The 24,163-nt window shown below is 45.2% G+C and overlaps 1 protein-coding gene across 1 annotated transcript in view; it reads left to right on the top strand.

Annotated features, from left to right (window-relative positions):
• The window catches only part of SMC3 (structural maintenance of chromosomes 3), a 789,692-nt gene that overhangs the window by 548,571 nt on the left and 216,958 nt on the right, over positions 1-24,163 (top strand). The window contains exon 22 of the mRNA XM_085603430.1: positions 5,263-5,370. Coding sequence (XP_085459556.1) covers positions 5,263-5,370 — 108 coding nt within the window. The remainder of the gene's footprint in view (positions 1-5,262; positions 5,371-24,163) is intronic.

Here is a 24,163-nt window from a genome sequence, read left to right as displayed (position 1 = left end):
GTTGTTTGATTCCAAACTTTTGGCCTCTATTCTGGGTTTCGGTCAGGCTGACCCCGATGCTGATGGGCCTCCTGCATCCTGCTTGTCGATCATGCCAGATGGCATATGCGGGCTCTGCAGTGGGACCTGAAGTTCCAATGGGCCCAGCATCAGGAGATCCTGTCAGAGTCCGTCCAGATCTCGGAGGGCACTGCAAGACAGTTGCAGCGGTGGTTCACGAACCAGCATTGGGTCAATGGCAGATCCCTCTCCCTTCCTGAACCAGAGCACACAGTAGTGACGGATGCGTCCCTCCTGGGATGGGGCAGTCACAAGGGAGAGGCGAAGATCAGAGGCCTAGTGTTCACTGACAACACCACCGCCATGTGGTACTGCAACAAACAGGGCGGGGTGGGGTCGTGGACCCTATGTCAGGAGGCTCTGCGCCTCTGGACATGGCTGGAACATCAGGGCATTTCCCTGGTGGTTCAACACCTGGCAGGTTCACTGAACGCCAGGGCGGATGAACTCAGCCGCAGGTGCATGATGGATCACGAATGGCGTCTTCATTTGGACGAGGCGAAATGTCGCTTTCAACAGTGGGGAGAGCCTTGGTTAGATCTATTCGCCACCGAAGAGAACGCGCAATGTCAGCATTTCTACGCGTTGGAATTTCCAAGGCGGCACTCACTCGGCGATGCTTTTTGTCGCGAGTGGAGTTGCTGTCTGTTGTACGCCTTTCCGCCTATATCACTTCTGCCCAGAGTGCTCAAGAAGATCAGGCGCGACCATGCCCAAATCATTCTTGTGGCTCCGGACTGGGCTCGAAGAGTATGGTATCCCGAGCTACTCGGTATGACCATCGATCCCCCGATCCGACTGCCTCTTTGGGAGGATCTTCTGTCGCAGCAGCAGGGGACGGTCCTCCACCTGAACCTGTCCAGTCTCCACCTCCTTCCATGGAGACTGAGTGGCGGCAGTTGATTCCTTTTGACTTGCCTCCTGAAGTTTGTAATGTCATTCTGGCGGCCAGGCAGCCCTCCACTAAGTTGGTATACATCTGCAGGTGGAACAAATTTGTGGCATGGTGAACAGCAAAGGCTGTGGATCCCATTTCTGCTCCTCTTTCAGAAGTCCTTTTGTTCCTTCTTTCTTTGGCTGAGCAGGGCTCTGCTCTGGGCACTATCGAGGGCTACCTTTCTGTTATTTCGGCCTTTCTCAGGCTTCCTGATCTGCCCTCTCTTTTCAAATGACCTGTTGTAAATAGATTTCTCAAAGGCATTACTCACTTTTTCTCTCCTATTCCTTTTGTGAAGCCACAGTGGGACTTGATTTTGGTTCTCCCATACTTGATGTGCGCTCCCTTTTAGCCTCTTCACAACTGTCCTCTACGTCTCTTAACTCTAAAGACTGCTTTCCTGGTTGCCATCACCTCCGCTAGGAGAGTGAGTGAACTCCTGGCTCTTTCTTGTAAGCCTCCTTTTCTGTCTGTCCATCCGGACAAGGTTGTGCTCAGAACCCGTCCATCCTTTCTGCCAAAAGTTGTCACTGCTTGTCACATCGTGCAGACCATCACTTAGCCCACCTTCTTTCCGCCTCTGCATCCTTCCAGAGAGGAAGAAAGGGTCCACCGTCTGGACCCAAAACGTGCGCTCTCATTTTACCTGTGCCGCACACAACAGTTCCAGGTGGATGACCAACTCTTTGTCGGCTACGTTGGCGCCAAGAAAGGTCAGGCCGTACACAAGCGGACTATCTGCCGATGGGTCGTCTTGTGTATCAAAGTGTAAATATCATTAAAACCTATACTATGAGATATGGCAACAAGGGTGCCAAATGGCGCGACATTTTTATCAATAAGAATAAAATTGAAAATACTAATAAGTTTTCGTACCTAGGGATTAATTTTGACGATAAAGGGCCTTGGGATCCTGCAGTACAGGCTAGGAAATTGATATTTTCAAGGGCAATAGGCGCAGTGATTAATTTTGCACGAAAAGTAGGCCTCAGACCAGTCCCAGAATTGTTACAAATTTACAAATAAAAGAGTCTTTCGACGGCCTTGTATTGCTCAGAAACCTGGGTATTACGGATGTACAGCAATTACAAGTGATTGAAAATGCCTTCTTTCGATATTTGTTAGCTGTTCCCAATTCTACTGCTAATTTTATTTGCCATTTGGAGCTGGGTATGTCTTTTATTTCGGACCTGATTAAAATTGAACCCATACTGTTATGACATAAGGTCTAGGTAACTCACGAGACTACTTTCAACCGTCATATTATCGAGGATTGCTTAAGGCTTGAGAAGGCCTCTCTCATTCCCTGGTTTAGGTATATTAAGCAATTGAGTAAAATGGGTCACCCGGAATACTATGAGAGACCAGATAGTTTGGGAGCCATTTCGAGAAAGTTACTGAAAAAAGGCTGTCTTGCATTTTTACAATCCAACAGATGGGACATGGAGAGTGCCAAGCCAACTGTTATGGCTAATCACATTACACTGTTGTGTGATGGCATTCAACCATACTTGGTTCAAGTGCTGGGAAGTTATGATCGAATGCTATTGACACGCTTTCGTTTGGGGCTATTTCACTTACTCACTAGCTTCCCAGTTCTGAATGACTGGAGTAGGAATCTCAAATCATGCCCCTGTGATGATGTATCAAGCCAGTCTACGTTGCATATACTTTTATTTTGTACGTTTTATTCTAACCCCAGAAAAAGGTTTATACTACACATTTAAAAAACTCTGGGTCTAAGACAATGTCGCGCTGCTTTTTTGATTCTACAAATCCTGGTTATTGAAATGTTTTTAAAGCCTGTTGTAACTTTTTTGCAAATTTTTATAAAGTTTAGGAAATCTATGTGTAACTAATATGCTGGTTTCTAATTTTAAGATCTGATGTATTTATTTTAAGCTCATGTTCAATTGATTTTTAATGTTTTTATGTAACTGTGTATTACATGTGCTTTTATGGTTTACTTTTAAATTGAATAAAGCTACTTTTTGACTCAGTGGGGGGTCTTCGGGTTCCAGTAATGATTAAGTGGATTTCCACAGAAGTAAAAAGGTTAAGAACCACTGTATTGGTTGGTCAAGGATGTCGGTATGCTTTTATATTGATATTTCTGGTGCATAGTAAACTAAAGACTTCAGAACTATGGGTTATTCTGAGTGCACCGTATTGGCATACCTTTTGTGGCACTTGACCCTTTTCTGCCTGGCATAACTGCCTCATGTCAAGTTGCCTGTTCTGTCTAGAAGTGCTGTACATGGTAAGCAATAAAACATATATTGCATTACACTAGTTCTTCCGAAGTGCTCTCATAGGAGCCTGTCTTTCCCTTAATGTTCAGCACATCTTAATAGAACTTTCTGTGAGGTAGTATGTAAAATTGTTACTTTGAGTGTCTGTAAAACTAGTTTGATATTTATTCTTGCCAAGAAGCAGTTCTTTACCTACAGCACCACGAGGAGTCAAGCCTTCAGCAGCCTTCCCTCAGGACTCATCAGTCATCTTGGCTTACGAAAAGAATCACAAGAAAATTCCTTTCTTTGAAATTTCTGTGATTAAAATGATTTCCTTAGATTATCAACATAAAGAGTCTAGTCAGTAAGAAGACCAGTCCTTCCTTCCTTCCTTCTTCAATTTTTGTGTGTCCTGTCTTTTAGCACAGGCATGTATCTGAGCTCAAATCTGCTTCTTTGGAAATGACATTTTTGGTAGTGGTTTTATCTTTCTGTTGAATTATGGAATCCATTCCTCCTCTGCAAGGAAAATATGCACAGTTCTGTAGCTGATTCTGCTGTACAACTCGTGGCTAGTTATTTCTGACTTTCCAAGCAAATTGGTCCAGTTTTCTGTTGGATGTCCTTTCTACTCCATGTCCACTAACTGAATAAACCCTGCAAACATTTGAATTTAAAGAATATAAAAACAGAAAATGGGGAAAAAATAGTTATTTTTCACATAGTTTTTCATATAGTCTGTCACATGGTGAATTTATTATATCTTATATTTGTCATGTGGAAGTGAGACTCAATTAGCTGCGGCAAATCAGTTTTGACTGCATAAAAGATAAAACTTCAACTGCAACAGTAGTAATCAATATTTTTCTTTTAAAAGTCTCTTGTGCATTATTAGTCTGTATTGTTTTTGGCTCCAGAAGAGTCTCCCAAATAGTGGTTGCCATTTTTTTTTCTTTTTCTTTAATTCCCTCTAAGTGTATATTAACCCTTGAACATTTACATCATTTTTCATTGATGTTGCATCCTCCTGCCAAAGATGTAACAAGAAAAAAGTATTCTTTTGTTCTCACAGTAATGAATGTGAAGAATAAGTAATACTAGTGACGTCCAACACTGTCATGGCCCTGGCAATATAATTGCGATAAATTCATCACGTTAATTACATCATTACCCCTCATAGCACAGCGCTTAGCCTTCAGTTCTGGGAAAGTTGCTTTCAAGTGTGCTGTCTTGAGGTCTGGACAATGTAATTATCTTAATGCGATTATCGTTAAGGTAGTTACATTGCCTAGTTCCTGATAGTGATACTAATGCAACCTTGGTGAGTTTTGGCATATTTTTTTCTACTGCAGATTAACCTTAATTCTTTCTGCTCCACTTTGGAAAAAAAGGTGAATTTTGCCAGTTTGAAATTTGCTCTTCACCCCTGTTTGTACCTGGGACAAGCCTTTCTATGGTACACGCGTTATTGGTAGGCAGTGATAGATTATTTTACTTCTCAGTTCCTCCTCCATCTTGGTCTTTGGTAAAATATTGTTTGGGACTCGTTTTTTTCGAGAAGGAAACGTTACTTGTCTGTGATGATGGTTATTAATTGTGAATCGCTTTTACAATATTACCAGATCTTACCCTAGAGTGCTCAGAGATATGTTCAAGTCTTTATTACTCTCCAAGTTGGAATGAGATGGTGTCAGTTAAGAGCATTCTGGGAGTTGGTGGGGTCATCTACACGCAAAAATCATAATTGGCTTATTTTTTATTTTTGTTGACACATTTGTATTCTAGGATCTCCGTAACCATATCCGTATTCTGAGGTTATATGTGGATATATATAACTATACATCATTGATACACAAATTTGATTATAGGTATGGTCCTGTTTTTGCAAACTCCCTATTTCCCTGTAGAATTGCATTTGAACATCTTGTGGTGCACATTAGTGATAGATGAGTTTCTCACATGGAAACTTTAAGATTGTTATTTTCGACTGCATTTCTTATAGTTGGGTTACATTTTGCCTCTTTTGTTTAGGAAAACAGGCAGCTTCTGAATGAAAGAATTAAACTGGAAGGCACTATTACACGAGTAGAGACGTACCTAAATGAAAATCTTAGGAAACGATTAGATCAAGTAGAACAGGTAAGTTTCATGATAATCCACAAGTTATTATACAGTATTATTTGAAGTGTGTTTCCTCCAGAAGTAGTTACTGACTGAAAGTGATGAACAGATGATCCAGTGTATTCAATGTATAGAACCTTTCTCAAGTGAGGAGGAGTCGGCACACTGGTGTTAAAATTGGTCCTTTACTGGAATTACTAATGCCTGCCTTTTCCCATAGTGGTGAGAAATTTGGTCTCTGGTGTAGTCCAGATGGAAAAATAAGTTCACATCAAAGGTAATCAGAATTATTTATAATTTCAAATGCCATAACTTTCTCGAGAGCCTTGTTGTTCTAACAATATCAGTCCTAATGCATTTTCTGATTGCTGCACCGGACAGTGAGTCCAAGAAAAATAACTGCTGGCAGAAGAGTGTTCTCTTCAGCTAACCAGGCACTTCCGTCATTGAAGAGTTGTGTGCTTCCTGGGTTGCTATACCCATGCCCTTAGACATCTGGCTAGTGTGACTTAGTCCATCCTAATGAAAGATTTCAGGAACTCCTTTGCACAAACTGTTCAGAATGGGCAGTTTTCAGCAAGGCACATTTTGAGGTTGCGCATGGTCAGGAGGAGGATTCTGTCCTGCAGAGCTTCAAGGCTAGCAAAGCTATGGCTTGTTCCCTGGAACATCCTTCCCTCTCTCGACTATTCCACCAGCAATATTGTAAATTCAGAGTCTACTTGAAGGGCCTTAATTCCTACCAGATGACCTCACATCATGTTCAATAGCCAGCCCAGTCCTTTTCACCTTTCACTACCAGGCCATTTTAGTTCCTCCTCCAGCTACTATCGAGGCCATTTGGAGGCAGAATTCAACATTGCCACTCCACCTTGTTTGTGATTATTTCGGACAAGTGGGTCCTTCCGATTGTTCACTTTGTCTACACTCCTCCTTCCTTAGTTGCTCAGTCCCAAATCCCTCCAGGTTTTGCTCAGGCATCAGCGGATCATACAGTTAAGCTCTCCAGGGAAGTTCAGATATTGATCGCCAAAGACAGGATTTAGGTGGTGCTATAAGGGCGCATGGGTTGGTATTCCGGATACTTCGAAGTCCGGGCTTGGGGGACTGAGGCCAGTCTTGGACTTCAGACTCTTTTATGACTCCCTCATGACGGAGACATTCAAAATGATGATGCTAACCAAGTTCTTCTTGGTCTTGTGCTCCAAGGATTCAATAGTGTCCTTGGACGTCCAGGACTGCTACTTTTATGTGCTGATCCTGCAATCTTACAGGTAGTACCTTTGCTTTATGAAGGGTACAGAATATTTTCAATTCACCATCCTGTCCATCTGCCTTACCTTGTCCCCTCGAATGTTCAGGAAGATCATGGCAGTGGTTGCTGTCCATCTCTTCACAGGTTGGGGATACACATATTGCTGTACCTCAATGGCTGACACCAGAAGGCGAAGTTACCGTAGCTAGTTTCAAACCACTTGTAGGTGACTGTTTTGTTGCTGTTCGCCCTGGGGTTCAGTGAGCTGGAACACTACCTTTGTCCTGTGCACAGATTTCTCTTTACAGGGGACATCCTGGACTCAGTGGCCTGAAAAGCCTTTCTGTCTCCACAGTGGGTCCTGGGCATTCAGACGATGATCCAGGAAAGCTATAGTTGGCAGTAGGTATCGCTCTTTGCTTGGCAGAAGTGTATGGAGTGATCTTCCGTATGGGTTGAACTCCATTATTTGCCATGCTGCTTTCAGGAAAGCAATGGAGACTCACTTGCTCTGTTAAGGCAGCATATAATCCCCCTCAATTGTTGTTTTAATCATGAAGATGTTGGTGCATGTTGTGATTACATTTTTTTCCCATTCATCCATGCTGATGTTACAGGAGTGACCACTTATTCTGGCCCAGATGGTTCTGAGGCTTCTGCCCTCATGCATCTTGCTGCTGCCTCATGCTCGTTTGCACATGACTAATCTTCAGTGAGACCTCAGCCTTCATTAGCCAGTCATTGGGGCGCCTTTTGGATTTAATCCGTATTTCAGACGATGAGGCCCAGGGTCTGCTGTGGTCCATGACAGATTTCCATCTGATGTGTGGTAGAACCTTTTCTTTTTCCTAGACAGAGTTGGAACTGGACGTGGCGTGTCATCTCAGGGATGTGTGGGCCATCTGTACAATCTAGAGATGAGGGATCTCTCACAACTGATAGAGCAGCACCATCATGCCGGTCTTTTAGAAATGCACCCCATTTGACTTTCCCTCAAGGCTTGTCTGCCTTCCATTAGTGGCAGGTCAGTCCAAATCCTGACAAATAAAATGACTAGAAAGTGGTACTGCAACAAGCAAGCCGGCATGGGGTCCTGTGCTCTGTGTAGAACCTCTGAATCTTTGATAGTGGATGAAGCCTCATGGGATCACCCGTACGGTCACATTGCAAAGTCTCTCAATATCAGGCCTGAAAACCTTAGGAGGCATTACCTTGCCAGTCACAAGTGACACTAGCATCCAGAGGTGGCACAGGGCATCTTTGCCCAGTGGGACACGCCCCTTTAGATCTGTTTGTTACCTCTGAGAATACTCATTTCCCAGCATTTTGTACCATGGAGTTTCCTCTTCAAGAATCCCTATAGACTCATTCCAACCTCAGCATAGCCCATGCCTTCTGTACATGATTCCTCTTATGCTGCTGATTTGCTGAGTCCTGTAGAAGGTCAGGCAGTACCACATCCTGATAGCTCCAGAATTGGCTGGGAGGGTATAGTACTCAAAGCATATGTCCTACCTTAGATGCCTCTTCGGGAGGGCCTGCTGTTCCAGCAACGGGGCAGAGTCCTGCATCTGAATTTCAGCAATAATACCCCTATGTGTGGAGATACCATTCTTGAAATATCCTCAGCCTTTTCCTCAGTGTCAGTACTACCAGAAGGGTCTGTTAAGCTCTGTTTTGACGGCTCAAAATGTTCTTCATGGTGATGAGGAGGTGGACAACTAGCTCCCCAACTCATTATACTGATGCTGGACCCTACCTGAATTTGTAAAATGCTAGTGGCCTGGACATGGAATTGGGATTTCCACCAGGACTGTCCACTGAGGAAAGTGCTTCTTTTGTGTTTGATCTCTGCAGAGAGACAGAAGTACTATAGTAACCACTTCCAACAACTGAGACAGCTTATTAACAGAGCTCATACAGTCTGGGCTTGCTACTTCAGAACTCTAGTTAACATTTAATGAGACCCTTGCATACACCCTGAAGGCATTATGGACAAAGCAGTGTTTGGCTCCCCTTAGTTAGTTGCTCTGTGGGTAGGCAGCATATGCCAGTTCTTTGAGACATCCAACTCCGCACCCAACCCCGAGAGCTTGGTGGTCCAAGCTTCTAACAAGATAATCCTAATTTGTTTCATTCTGTACCTCCACATAAGGAGTGAAACCATGTTGATGCCTTTGACAAGAGAGTTCTGCCATCTTGGCCCTAAGATCCCCTGAAAGCTGTCTGTCCCTTGGGTAGACACATGCCCCTTGGGACATGGCCTGCTAGCCGATTAATTCCGGTAAGCCACTGTTTAAACAAATCAAGACTAATAAAACTCTGCAAAATATGTGGGCTGTGCCATGGGCACCAGTGTCGTAATCAACATGCCTGAATGCATGGCATGATTTTCAGGTGACATACAAGCATCCTTCATGGATATTTTAGGAAGCTGGCAATATACACAAGCCTTGTTACAGATTGCACGCAAAAAATGTGTAACTTGTATGGCAAAGTCGCACCATTACTTTTCTTGGTGGGACAGGGTTTTCTATCTAGTCATATACCCCCCCATATGTGTCGTCTTTAGTATTTAAAACCAATCATAGCAGGTCGGAAACCCACAGAACTTTTGACAACTAAGCGGGTCTAAAAAAGTGAGGCGAGTCAAAAAAGCACCTCAAGTAATCTACACCAAGGGAGCTTGCTTGTAGGTACTCACCGGTCATCATGGGCACTTTCTTGATACAGAAGGAAATGTAACCAAACTCTTTAATATGTGTTTAAAGAGAAATGTGTATCAAAATAAAGTGATATCAAACCAAGAATTGAGAACCAAAGATCCCCGTTCTACAAAGGAGGCTCAGAGTGCTCTCCTAGAAGGTGAAAATTGCGGAAGCACATTACTCCTGTCTTTAATTTTTAGTGTCCGTACTTGTTTAAAACAACCATATCATGTTTAGACCATTTTAACCTGAACGGCCGACATGTTTCATTGCCAATTACTTTGTGGCAATTTCATCTGGTCACGAGGACCCAATTCCACCTCGGGATGCACCAGACCTGCAGGGTTTTATTAAGCAAGAGATAAAAAGGAAAAAAGCCAAGTGACATAAATATAAATACCATTATATTCAACCAACACAGGGTATGCTTAATAGTATTTAATATTGAATATATTTACCAAGTAGTTGCCAGGTGGAATCCTACCAGCATACCACTGATAAAAATCACAGTAGACCCACAAAAAGGTCCCAAACGCCTTTATATACTGGACCAAAAAGAGGTACACTACGTAAAGAGTCTAGGCAAACCCCAAAGGAATTACAGAGGCACAAATGACACCGCAAAAGCTCTTTAGTGGTAGTGTGGGTGAGCAGTTGGGCATATCAGAGCATATTCTAAGCATTTATTGCACACACAAAGGCAATAAGTGAGAGACACACTCAATAAGGAAATCCAACACCCATTTATAAAAATAACACATACTTGTATATCAATTTAGTTACCAAGATCATCGGAGCCAGGTAAGTACTTTCCGAGTTATTAATTTTTACAGTTTTCAAAAGTAGACAGTGCAAATTTTGAAAGCTGTTATGTTATCCTAAGGGGGAAAAACATGTACTGCATTTGGGCACTTAACAGTGACTTACAAGACTTAAGGTGAATATGGGGTATGGTCCAAGGCCACACCAACGGGTCACCTCAGGAGGCTCTGGGGCATCCAGGTGCAGAGGTGTGTTACGGCGTTGTGTGTCCCATTCACTTCAGTAAGAAATGGTCCGGTTAGAAAGAGGCTGCAAGCAGTAACTGAGGGACCAGTCTGGGGAAACCCAGTGGGGCTCGACGCTTGAGATGCTCGGGTTCATAGGGGCACCCCTTGACCACTTCTCCTCGGGCTGTGGGGCTCGGGTGCAGTGGTGTCTTTTGGTGTCTGGTTCTGTGCTGGAGTCACTTGCGGTTGGAGGGGGCCTGCAGAAAGAGGCTGCAGATGGCAACAGGAAGTCCATTCTGGCCAAACCCAAGGATGGGCTTGGCTCTTGTGGGTATTGGGGCCTAGTGGGCACCGTCACCTCCCTCGGACTCTGGCTTTGGAGCGTGGGTGCTGTGATGCTTTGAGGTGTCGGGTGGCCGCGGTCAAGGACTCACTGTTTGTCTTTGGTTTCTGCAGAAAGGGGCAAACAGGACAGCTGAGCCACTCTTGTTGGGGGTCTCACTGTCCCTGAAGTCCCCAAATATGCAGGTCTTTTTTCCTGGGTGTTAGTATCTGGTCTCATCATAACAAGCCTTGTTTGCAGCAAGGGATCCAGTACCCCAGGTATTGTTGTACGCGAAGTGTGACATCCCCACACTTGGGTCGCATATCAAAGGCGGCAGAGGCCTTTGAAGCCTCCTGCCTTGATATGCTGATTTACCAGCTGTCCTGGGGTAGTAGGTGATAACACCTCTCCCCAGAGCAGGCTTTGTCTGTCCTCTGAGAGCGCTGCTCTCACCTCCTAGGGGTTCAGAGACTTGTCTGTGGTGGCAGACTGGACCGGACCAGTCAGCCAGCACACTCGAAGGCTAGTAGGGGTCAGGAGGTAAATCTAAGGTACCCTGTGGGTGCATATAATAATAAATCCATCTCTGGAATCAGTGTGGGTTTATTAATAAGAGGTATATGATGCCAAACACCATATGTTTCATTGAAGCCATTATGTAGCTGGGGAACTCGTTTTGACCAGTGGCCAGTACATGCTTCCCTGTTCACTTGTACTGTCAGTAATTGGACTGGCCACCACAGGGTCATATCTGCTCATGCAGATGTGTCCTCACATGTGATATAATGCCCCCTGCCTAAGGGCTGTAAGGCCTGCTGTAGTGGTGACTTACAAATATTACATGCAGTGTTGGGGGCATGACATACATGCCATCTCGTGTTTTCACTGTTTAGAGCACTTTGTCACACAGCCTCAGTGGAAGTCTGTATGAATTTGGTGCTGGGTCCCTTAGAGCGTCACAAGTTATGCTGCAGCTCTTAGGGACCCTCTTTAGTACTTATGCCCTAGGTACCAGAGGTACCACTTAGTAGTAACTTACAGAGGTGCTAACGGCCTGGTCACTTGGGGGTCAAGTTACCAGTTGTCTAGTTTTTGGATAAAGAACACTGGCACGGTGGACCTGATTAGAAGGAACCCAGTACACTTCAGTCAATGTTGCATCAAATACCAGGCAAAAAGTGGGGAACTACTGCAACAAAAACCCAGTTTCCTACAGATATGCCCTTTGATGGTTCCAGACTGTTTGGAGAAAAGGCAGGCTCAGATCTAGGCCATTTTAAAGTCTGCCTTAGGAAAACTTTCATTGGCCTATCAGTTCCACCAACAGTGCAGAAAATTTAGAGGGTACTCACGAGGCCTGGCTTATCGTCAAAGGCAGCCTTCTTAGCACGTACAGCTGTCAACCCACACTTTTCGTGGCCCCGAGGTGAGGGTATTAGAGGTCATGGATAACGCCAGGGTCAACAGTCCTCATCTTCTCCTCACCTATCGCAGAGGCTACCAAGCCGCTTTGATTTTCCCTCCTAAGGATTTCCTCAGCCAGCAGGGGGCAAGAGAGCTCTAACATAACATCAGTGGGTGCTACAAATTGGTTAGTAGTTTCAGTTTTTTGTAGCTGGGTCAGAACATTTCCAATTTGCCATTCTACCCTTTAGCCTCATCTCTCTGCCTCTGGTATTTACAAAAATCATGACGATGGTCGCTCCTCATCTTTGCAGATAAGTTATACGCATATTCCTGTACCTTGACGACTGGCTGCTAAAGGGCGGGCTCACAGCAGTCACTTGTAAACCACCTCCAGACTAGGTCACCTTCATGCATCCATTGGGTTTTCAGTCAGGGAGTTGAAGTCCTGTCTGGTGCTTGAACATCGAATTCCATTCCCAGGGGCCATCATGGACATAATAGCGCTCCGGGCTTCCCACCCCCGCATCGATTCTTAGACATTCAGAACATGATGCTGATGTTTTGTGAAAAATCTTGGGGCTGGCACAAATGGCTCTAAAGCTTTTTAGACTCCTGGCCTCATACTTCCTTCTGGGCCCTAGTGCTAATTGGCATATGTGGCCTGGCAGAGGAAACTCTGCTTTTGATAGGCACAACATCGGTGCTGTCTGTCAGACAACATCTGTGTCTCCCTGAAACTTCACTGGTGGAAGGTAGACCCCAAACTGTTATGCAAGAGACCCTTCCCCCTACCCCACCCAGAGTTCACAGAAGTGGCAGACCCATTGTCTCTGAGTTAGTCATTTTATAAAAGTAGAAAGGGGTCTTTGGTCCTCAATGAAACCAAAACTCTTCATCAGTCTTCTGGATCTGCGTGCTGTCCAGTTGACTCTGAAGACTTTTCTTCTATCCATTAAGGTCAGGCCAGTTCAGGTCCTGATTTGCAACACAACCACTATGTGGTTCTGCAACAAGCAGAGTGGTGTTGGGTTTTAGACCTTGTGCCTGGAGTCTGTGTCTTTGGACATAGCTGTACTGTTTGAGAATCTCCCTAGTGGCCAGTCATTTGGCGGGATTTCTCTACTCCAAGGTGGATGAGCTAAGAAGACAGCTGGCAGACCCTTAATGACTGCTTTTTCCGGTGGTTGTCAGAGGCCTCTTCATCCAGTTGAACATGCAGTGGCTGAATCTTTTCACCACCTCCTAGAATGTGCAGTGTCACTGTTACTGCTCACTAGAGTTTTCTCCGGAGTGTTTCTGAGGTACGCATTTTTCTGCAGTGGAGAAAAAGTTTACTGTACACCATTCAACTTGCTACCTCTCCCTCCCCAAGTTTTAGAAAAAAGATTAGCATTGAAGGGTTCAGATAATCCTCATTTGGACAAGGAGAGTGTGGTACCCCAATCTGTTGAACCTAAGCATTTAGTATCCAATTCGCCTACCTTTTCCGGAGGTTTAGGATCCTGCCTCAGCAAGATGGCAGGATCCTAAACCAAATTTCCACAACCCACACCTCCATGCTTGGAGATTAAACGGCGACAACTGAGCAGTTTGGATTTACCTTCTTGGGTAGTAGATGTGATGTTTGGGGCTAGACACCCTTCTATCAAATCTATCTGTTCAGGTCATCCGGTGAAATTTGTGACCTGGTATGTGAACCTCTACAGGCCAAGGTTTCTGATGTTTTGTTTTTGGTCCTATCTTTGGTCCAGCAATGCTTTGCAGTGGGCACGGTTAAAGTCTGTCGTCTTTTTCTGCCTTTTTTGCATTTTCCCAATTATCCGCCTTTAGTCAAATTACCAATTGTGATGAGAATTCTTAAAGGACGGACATATATGTTCCCACTGGTGCCTATCATTATGCCTCATTCAGACCTAATCTTGGTCCTTAGGTTAATTTGCAAACCGAGTCCATGCACCGCTATTCCATGTGTGTGCTTACCAAAATGGTGTTTATTGCTATTACTTCTCCGCACCACATCACTAAATTGCAGATGTCAGTGCATTCCCCTGTACACCACTTTCTTCCTTCATTTCTGTCAAAAGTTGCTTCACTCTTCAATGTTGACCAGCCTTTTACCCTAACTGCCTTTCTCTCTCCACAACATCCCTCTAAGGAGAAAGAAAGGCTTTATTGGCTAGACCTCAAGGGAGCGCTTAATTTCTTCATCAAGTGTACAAGAGAGTACTGAGTTGACGATTAGCTTTTCATCCGGTTTGTTGGTGCTAATGGGAAGATGCTGTAGAAACAAACCCTAAACAGGTGGCTTGACTTGTGTCTAGAACATACTATGGCCTGGATAAGAAGGAGCCCTACAAAAGTCTGCGGGCTCCTTCCATCGGATCCAAGGCTGCCCCAACGGCTTTGGCAAGGGATGCCCCAGTACTGGACGGCTACTACATTGGCGCTACTTCCTCGACTGTCAATTCGTATTGCTAAACTCCTTGGTGCGAGTCAACTCTGAGACTCCGCAACCTTTTTTGGAGGTAATGATAGGTAAGGAATCCGGGGTTAAAAGTCTCCATCTGAGGATCATGTTACTTACCTATGAACGTTTGGTTCCCTTGAAAATAGAAGAGTTTGAAGTAAATTGATGTCATCTCGCAGGGGCAGCCACCTATATGCTGCTCCATGCAACCAGTTTTAGAGCCGGTGTGAGACTCTTGCAGAATCTGATTGCACCACCTACTGCACATGGGAGGAAATACCTGAAAAAGATCCAGCTCCAGACTGGAGCCTGGGATATTCAAAAGGTGAAGAACCTGCGGTTAGATAGAGCATCGGTAAGTAACATATTCATATGTACAGTTCTTTTGTGGTTTTAACCACCAAAGATCAAAAAGGTGTAAGGAACCCATAGATGTTCAAAGTTGATTACAGATGTAGTGGCTTAGGATCAGCTGGTAAGGATCTGCCAGATAATGTTCGTACAAGTTACCAAGCTCCTGCACTTCTCATGCGAAGGGAAATATTTCATCATGAGTTATTCTTCGCTATCCTTTGCTAACATAATTTAAGGAGCAGTACAATACTCCAATCTCAATTTGTATGGAAAGGTAATGATTTAATAGAAAATGAAGGAGCTAAATGGATCAAAGTTGGATCAGTCGATCTAGAATTATGACAGTAAAGTTTGCAGTTCCCCAAGTGTTCTTCATAAAGGGAAAACATTAGCTGGATAAGAAAATAAGTGACATCAATTGTTGTCGATCCAAAGTTCTGTTTGATACATGTACCCAGTGAGACATGCCTGAAGAAGGAGATTAAACTTGACACTTTGGTGGTAAACCACTCTCGAAACTGCTGGGAGACACTAGACTGAATTAGTTTTGCAGAAGTTGTTGAGCTAGGATGACCTGCTTCAAAGAGTAGGATTACCCCAGGGACTCAAATGTGTTCCAAAACTGGTGGAGGTATTTCAAATCTCTGTGACTTGTCAAGAATTCGGATGTTAAAGATGATTGACAGTTTAAGCAGGATGGCTGAATACTGCGTCATGGCAGACCAGGTACTGATGTTGGACTTGGCAGTTTGAGCTGAAAGCTTGCAGAGCTGCTTCTTCATGTCAGAGAAGAAGTGACAGTTTAGACCTACCTGGGGCATTGGAAAGACTCAAACCTATGCCATCAGTGGAAGACATCTCGGTAATCACCACAATAATCCGGCACTGTTTAATATTTACTATTATCAGCCCTCTAAGACAATCTTCACAATTTTTTGCCAGCTGTCACTTTCAGTGCTGTGCAAGTGCAGTCCTGAAGTCTGGATTCGCCCACCTTCATGAATAGAAAAGTCAGGGAGAGCAGCATTTTGTGTGCACTTGAAACAAAGCAAAGCAGGCTCACTTCCTCTTCCTTTAAAAGTTCATTAACCTAATTTAGTCTTCGTGGGGGAGGCCAAACAATCCTTTCTTCTTTCTAAGATGGAAATGCGGATAGACACTTATCCACGCTGAGTTGGATATAAAATAAATTCTGTTATATTTTGAACTGAAATAATCAGAAATCTATTTTTCAATTATGGCCCTCAGTGGATAGTTTTATCTTGGTGCTGGCTATTTCTTATCTGCTGCTATTGTCATGGAAATATTAATTGTGTCTCCGTTTAGGAGATTGTGCTGCCAGCCTGGCTAAACAGATGTCTGGTGTCAGAGCTTTCTTGTATGGGACAATATAGACTATTGTACATTTGATACCAGATAAAACAGTATCTAGGCTGCTTGCCATTGTAGGAAACTGGCTCTGTATATACTATGCCACAGTAAGTTATAGTGTGCACAGAGTCCAGTGGATCCCCAAAGGCTTACTCTCTATTTGTGGTAGTGTGGGCGAGCAGTAAGGCTTTATCAGAGGGTAGTGTTAAGCATTTATTGTACATACTCAGGCAAGAAATGTTGTCACACACTCAAAGATTGAACTCGGACCAATTGTTTGTATAAAAAATATTTCTGTAGTTGTATTTTATTTTTAGAACCAAGCAGGACTTCGTACAGGTAAATAAAATAGTATTTTTCAAAACAGGTTGAACAGAATATGCAAACTGGATGAAATTGACTTGGTTACAGGTTTGTAAAACATTTAAAGACAGTTGATACTTGTGATTACTTTTTAGATTACTTTTTCTACTCTGTGTGGTATACCTAGATATCACACTGGGATATTTTCTAGACAGAGGTAAGTAAAGTATTTTGACATTAAAACAGAGTTGCTTAGGTTTCCATATAAACACAACTCAACACTTCAAACTTATTCAGCGGAAAAACAGTCAATGCAATCCGATTGAGAAAAATGAGGTTATCGGTTTGCAGGTAAGCAATCGGTCTTTGGGATTGAGTTTCTAGGGTTAGAACAATGGTTCCCCATGGTCAAGGCTGCACTCAAAGAGCACCCTCGGCGGCATTAGGTCGGCCGGGTGCAGAGTGCTGAGGCCCAATGTTAGCCTATGGGACTAGAGGGCCGTCGGTTGATGGCTACTCTCGGGCAAGCCACAGGGTTGAGGGTACAAAGCTGCTAGGGTTAAGCTCAGGGCAAAGGGGGATCCGAGTTAGCACCCAAGGTTCACCCACAGCGGCACAGGGGCGGCCAGGTGCAGGGTGCTGATTTGGTGTTGGGTGCCCTGTTGTTTTCAATGGGAGATCTCTGGTCGGAACAAGACTGCAGGTTCGGGCAGGGAGGCTTCCTGGAGGTGACCACCAGTTTGAGAGGCAAGTTGGGTTGCAGGGGGATGCCTAGACACAGTCTTTTGGGCCGCCCAAGGTCTTGGGGCGTCTGGTGCAGGTGTCTTTAAGCATCGGATTTCCTTACCAGCTCTGGTGGGGGGATCCTCCAGATAGAGGCTGCAGGCTTTGTCGGGAGGCTTTAGGTAGGTCGGAGATCACCAGATCCCAGGTCAGGTTCGCTGGGGGGACCTCCTCGAGGTGTTGAGCTACTCGGGACGTGGGTGCAGAGTGGTGCAGACTGGCCGATTCGGCCAGAACCATAGTCTGGTTCGTGAGCAAGTCAGGTGCTCACGGGAGACAGTCTTTGCAGGGAAGGCAGGGCAAGTCCTCCGGGTTCTGGGGTGCTTCTGGCTGCTGGACATGCCGGGATTCCGCTGCAGCAGGTCGAGGTCGGGACAGACCGGTAGGACTGGGGCCAAGGCAGTTGGTGTCCTCCTCTTCTTCCTTCAGCACGGCTCTTCGTCCTCCTTCTTCTTGCTTGTCTTAGGAGGCAAGGTTCGGGGTCCCCCCTAAATATGAAATTTAGGGGTGTTTCAGGTAGGTACAGGTCGGGACCAATGGGTCCCTTCTTGGAGTGGGTACACCCCCTATTATGCCACCCTCTAGTGGGAGGGAGGCATAAGCCTCTCTCTGGTTGTCTGGGTCCCCCCATCTTCAAAATGGCTAGGACTGAGAATTGTGCTTTGCCTCGCCTCCTTCACCTGAGGGCTGGAGTTGGCAAATGTGGGCACACCGCTCCTCCTATCTTGGTTTTCCTGTCTAGTCTCCCTTCCAAAGTGGGGGGTTAGAACTGGTGGGGGCCAGTTGCTACAAGCAGCAAAAGGCTGGGTCAGCTAACCAAGGTGGCAAACCTTTGAAGCTACCCCTTTGTGGACCCTGCCCAACCTGGGAGAGGAGGCTTGGCACTTCTGCCCAGGATTTGCTTTGTTTCAGGACCAGATAGTGGGAGGCTCTCGACCCAGGGGTCCAGAAACCATGTCTAGGGGTGGCAGCTGGTGATCAGCCACTCTGCCAGGACACTAGAGTTAGGTCGTTTTTCAGGCGGCATCTCTAAGATCCCCTCGGAGTACATTTTATATGAAATCCAACCCTGGCATCAGTGTGGGTTTAATGGGCGGAGAAGTTTGATACCAAACTTCAGTCTTCAGTAAAGCCATCATGGAACTGTGGAGTTAGGGGTGCCAAACTCCCATGGTCTAAAATGGCTTCACTGCACTTACAATACCTGTGAATGGCACAGGTAGTGTAGGGGTCCAGGGCTCATGTGCCTGTGCCCTAACCTGTGGTATAGTGCACCCTGCCTTAGGACTGTAAGGCCTGCTAGAGGGGTGACTGACCTATGCCACAGGCATGGCACACAGGGATGTGTAAATGTGGTATGTATCAAGTAGAAATTTACCTGAATCCAAGTGCCCACAGTGAGATGTATTTAACATGCACATTAAGTTTGAAGCGAACAAACATTTATTTATTACATCTTTTGCCTTAATTTTCAAAAAGAACAAACATATATGTGACATTTAGTCCATATTGTGTTTTGCCAGCATAAACCATACACACATTATATTATCATCATATTAATCTTGACATAAACTGTTATTCAATCCTATGGGATCCATCAATTCCATTGTTTGATAATGTTGCCCTATGCATTTCGGGATACACACATCCATTCTTCAGGGGCCTGTACAAACAAAAAAGCAAATAATTTTGTCAAAACCAAAGAATTTATTTCCAAGATTGATCAATCGCATACTTTTGCGGATACCTCCTCTCACTGGAACTACTGTTAATTTCACCTGTGTGAGCATGCCCATAATATAATGTGCTTTGTCATTTTCTCATTCATTGGTTCAGTGTCCTTCATGCGCTTGTAGCGTTGTAGGGATTTGGATATTGGTGTGAGCGACACATGTATGTAAGGCGAAAGTGGTTGAGATTGGACTCTGAACCAGTGATCTGTTAGCGGTACCGCTAGCCATTTTTCTGCCTACTTCCACTTCTCATCGATGGAAAAGGTTGCCTTGTCTACCTGTATGTCTTCCGGCTTCAAGCCTTGTGGTTCCTGTGGTCGGCAAATGTCAGCCACAGACCCTCACTGTAATTGTATGTGGTTCCTGGGAGTACACCACGGCGCCGACGAATGCGACTCCTGTCGTCAACTTCATCTGAAGGCGCAGAGGGGACTTATGATTAAGCTCCTGGCAATGCAGCTGTCGCTTCTTCCCGCTCCACTGCCCGTTCCCAAAGCTGTTCCTGTGGACATCATTCTTCCTCCGCTCTCTGTGGTGCCCCCTCCGGTTTTCCCTTCAGAGAAACGTAGTATGGGAGATGAGGGCGCACAGTTGGGGTCCCCGCATCCCATGGCTGACACTATACAGCCTCCTGTGCAGGAAAGCTGGTTATCTTTGTTGGGTCAAGCCAGTGGCTTAGGGTCTTCTATGGCCTCCTTTTCACCCCTGGCCTTGCCTTGGAGGTGAGCTCTTCATTGGCGGACATGGTCAAGCCTGTTTCTGTGGCGTTGGATTATTCCTTCCATCTGTGGAGTTGGCAATTGATCCCCTCATTGAGGTCCTCTATCCAGGCTAAACAGTGGTGGAGCAGGCGCTCCCTTATAGTGACTCTCTGTATGATATCTTGTTGGGGGCTTGGGCTAAATCTGATACAGTGGCCCCTGTAGATCGGTCTATTTTGCTTAAATACCAGTGATCCAGTTTGTCTCCTTTCGTACCCTATTCCTCTCAGTTTCATGGTACAGGCCGTTTCCAACTCCCAAGATCCTGAATCTATTCCACATGCCCCTCTGGACAGAGACTGGCGGAGACTGGACATTTATGGCAGACATATTTTTTCCTCCACCAGTTCTGCTCTGTGTTCTATCAATATATCTTGCATTCTATGACGCGTTACCCATGCCTTGTGGGACTCCTTGGCACGTCTGATGCCCTCATTTCCAAATGACATCCATGACGACCTTTTCCAGTTAATTCGAGATGGTCAACAAGCAGCTCAATGGTTGGGTTGATGTGAAAAAGTGGCTCTGTATATACTGCACCAAAGTAAGGTTCAGTGTTCACAGAGTCCACAGTCCCCAGAGGTTTGGCAGAGGCTAAAGTTAGATATAACCGTACTCTCTAAAGTGTTAGCTTGGTCGAGCAGTAAGGCAGTATCAGAGGACAGTGTAAAGCATTTGTTGTACACACTCAGTCAGCAAATGGTCGCACACACTCAAGAACTGAACTCTAGGCCAATTGTTTTGTATATAAAAATATATAGTTGTTTTATTTTAGAACCTACAATAGGTATCAACATACTTTCTCGGAATAAAATGCTGTAGTTGTATACTTTTCAATAAGCAATAGACTTTTGAATGCAATAGCTAGAGTTGTTGCAATAAGCAACACAATTAAAACACAATTATAACATTGAGCTCAATGGGAGTTTTTAAGTAAATGCAATTTCAATTACTTTGCGTATGATTTTCTTACTCAAGGTTAGATCCTGGATTCAACTCTGGTGCACTTTTGCTGTAAACAGTTGAAAGAAATCGTTTTTGTTACACAGGCAATTTTTAAGGAATATTTGTATGTTTCAAAAATCGACACTTAGAAGAATTTCTGGCAAAAAACAGGCAATGTTATCCTATGGAGGAAATCAAGTTATCGGTAAGTATGGTTGTAATTACTTTTCAGGGTCAGTGCTGGGCACCAAGATCCAGTACTGGGATCTCTCCTGATAACAGGTGAGTAATTTCGTTGATCGGCTGATTTTTAGTGAATATTTTAGAGTTTCAAAACTCGAAACTTCGAAGAATTTCCAAGTGAAACCACTCGCATTGAAAGACTTCCATCCATCAAAGGGAGGCTGGTTCAGGTGTTCACAGGCAGCACCACACCATGTGGTATTGCAGCAGGGCAGGGTGTGGTCGTGGACCTGTGCCAGGGGGGTATGCACCTCTTGACTTGGCTGAAGCACCTGGCAGGCTTCTTCAACATCTTGCAGATCACTAATGGTGACTACACTCTGAGGTGGCGCAAGGTCTCTTCTAAGAATGGGGAGAATCTTGGCTCAATCGGTTTGCCACCTTCGAGAACACAGTGTCACCTATTTTGTGTGTTGGAGTTTCCAAAGCGACTCTCGCTCGGAGATGCATTCTGTTTAGAATGGAATTTGATACTCCTGTATGCCTTTCGGCCTATCCGTACCGACTGGGCCCAAGTCATCCTAGTCACTCCGGATTGGGCACAGTGAGTATATTATCCCGAACTACTTAGCATGGTCACGCTGCCCCTTTAGGAGGATCTCCTGTCACAGCAGCAGGGCAAGGTCCTGCACCCGAACCTGCTCACACTTTCCCATTCATGCATGGAAATTCAGCTGCTGCACTTGAGGGTTTCCGATCTTTCTCCTAGGATCTGTGATGTCATTCTGGCAGCCAGGTGTCCGTTCACAAAAACGGTAAAAGCCTGCCATTGTAGCTTGTAGTCTGGTGTGCCCCACGTCTTGTGAAACCCTGTTTCTGCACCACTATTGGAGGTGTTGCTCTTTGTTTTACTTTAGCCCTTCAAAGCCTTGCCATGGGCACTGTAAAAAGTTACTTGACAGCCATTTTGGCTTTCCTGCGGGTGCTTGACCAACCTTCCCCTGTTCAAGTTACCTGTTGTGACTCATGATTTACAGCACTTGTTCCCTCCTACCCCCTTCGTGATAGCCCACTGGGTCCTCAATCTGGTCCTCACGTTTCTGATGTGTTGTCCCTTCAAGCCACTACACAGCGATCCGTAGCAGCTCTTGACTCTCAAAACAGTTTTTTTAGTGACCATTACTTCGGCCTGAAGGGTTTGCAAGCTTCAAGCTGTCGGTCCACCCTTCGTACAGCAGATTTCTCCTGAGAAACTGGTCCTTCGGACATGTGCCTCCTTCCAGCCAAAGGTTGTCACCCCCTTCTATGTTGGGCAGAGTATCACTCTGCCTATCTTTTTCGCCCCACCTCAACCCTTGAAGGAAGATGAGCGACTCCATCGTCAGGACCCTAGGAAAGTTCTTTCTTTTTACAATGATCGCACCAAAGGCCATCGGTAGACAATAAGCTCTTCATGTTCACAGTAGCGACAAAGGGTAAGACTGTGCAGAACCGGATCATTTCTCGACGGATTGCACTCTACATTAAGATCTGCTACGCACTAGGTAAAATGTAGCCTTCTGAGGTCTTGCGGGCCAATTCCACTAGGGCTCCGGACTGGGCAAGGATAGCCTGGTATCCAGAGCTTCTTCGAATGACATCGATCCTCCTATCAGGCTGCTCCTTCGGGAGGATCTTCTTTCGCAGCAGTAGGGAAGGGTCAACTCTCCACCTCCTTGCGTGGGGATTGAGTGGTGACAATTGATAACTTTTGACCTTCCTCCCGTGGTATGTAATGTTATCTTGGTGGCCAGGCGGGCCTCCACTAAGGCAGTATAAGCCCGCCGTTGGTATAATTTTTAAAATATTTTACAGAAAGGTCTATTGACACTTTGTCTGCTTCCTTATCTTATATTCTTCTTTTTATTCTTACCCTTGTCCAGCAGGGTTCTGCTTTGGGTACTCTCAAAGGTTATCTTTCTGCTCTGTCTGCTTTCTTGCAGCTGCCGGACCAACCCTCTTTATTCAAGTCCCCTATTGTAAATAGGTTCTTGAAAGGGCTTGTGCATATGTTTCTCCCTACGCCCTTTATCATGCTGCAGTCTGATCTCAATCTGGTTCTCACAGATCTTATGTGTGCTCCCTTTGAGCCATTATGCAATTGTCCCCTCCAGCTGCTTTCCATCAGCCTATCTAGTGGCGATAACATCTGCCTGGAGGGTCAACGAGCTACAGGCTTTGTCATCTAAGCCTCCCTACCTTATGACATTATTGGATAAGGTGGTGCTTCGCACCCGTGCCTCATTCCTACCTTAAGTGGTGACCCCATTCCATTTGGGTCAGTCAGTCACACTGAGCACCTTTTTTGCTCCTCCGCATCCCTCTAAGAAATAGGAGCGTCACCACATTCTGAATCCAAAAAGAGCGTTGTTGTTCTACCTTGACCGCACAAAAGAGTTCCAGGTGGATGACCAAATATTTTGTGGGTTACAGGGGCCCTAAAAAGGTCAGAGAGTGCAGAAACAAACCATTTAGTGCTGGGACATTATCTGCATTAAAATCTGCTACGCCCTGGTTAGGAAGCAGCCTCCTGAGGCTTACAAGCCCATTCCACCAGGGGGAAGGCTGCGACCACAGCGTTGGCTCATGGAGTGCCAGTCCTGGACATCTGACAGGCTGCAACGTGGGCTTCACTGCACACTTTTGTGAAACATTACTGCCTGGACAGTCCGGTCCGTAGGAACGAGCATTTCAGCCGTTCAGTCCTGCAGGACTTTTTAGTCTGGTAAATGTGTCTGCAGCCCACAGCCAGGAAGTATGGCTTGGGTATCTATTCAAAGGTAATGAATCTGCAGCTAGAAGTCTCTAGCAGATGAACAAGGTACTTAACTTCCGTAATGCATTATCTGGTATTGACAATATCTAGCTGCAGATTCCTTACAGACCCACCCATGCCACCCCGCTCTGCAGACTCATTTTTGCCTCTCTGCATAAAAACAGCACCCAGTCTCCTTGCTTTCAGGAAAGCTGTAAAGACCAGGATGTTCAGGTCTTGGTATCTTTGGTGGTCCTATGACACTGAGCTGGAACTGAATAGCACTTAGACGCCTCTGGGCAGTAATGCGCTTTACAAATCCTGCTAACACAACATAAGGCTAGGGTTGTTCCCCTTTACCGGGCCCTAGTTTTGACACACAGTAGCCAGTTCACTTAATGGCCATGAGCTTCTCTGTGACCACAACCACCGT

Source organism: Triturus cristatus, chromosome 1_2 (assembly GCF_964204655.1).
Source record: "Triturus cristatus chromosome 1_2, aTriCri1.1, whole genome shotgun sequence".
Lineage (NCBI taxonomy): Eukaryota > Metazoa > Chordata > Amphibia > Caudata > Salamandridae > Triturus > Triturus cristatus.
The sequence above is the reverse complement of the archived record's forward strand: the minus strand, read 5'-3'. Positions and strand labels throughout refer to the sequence as shown.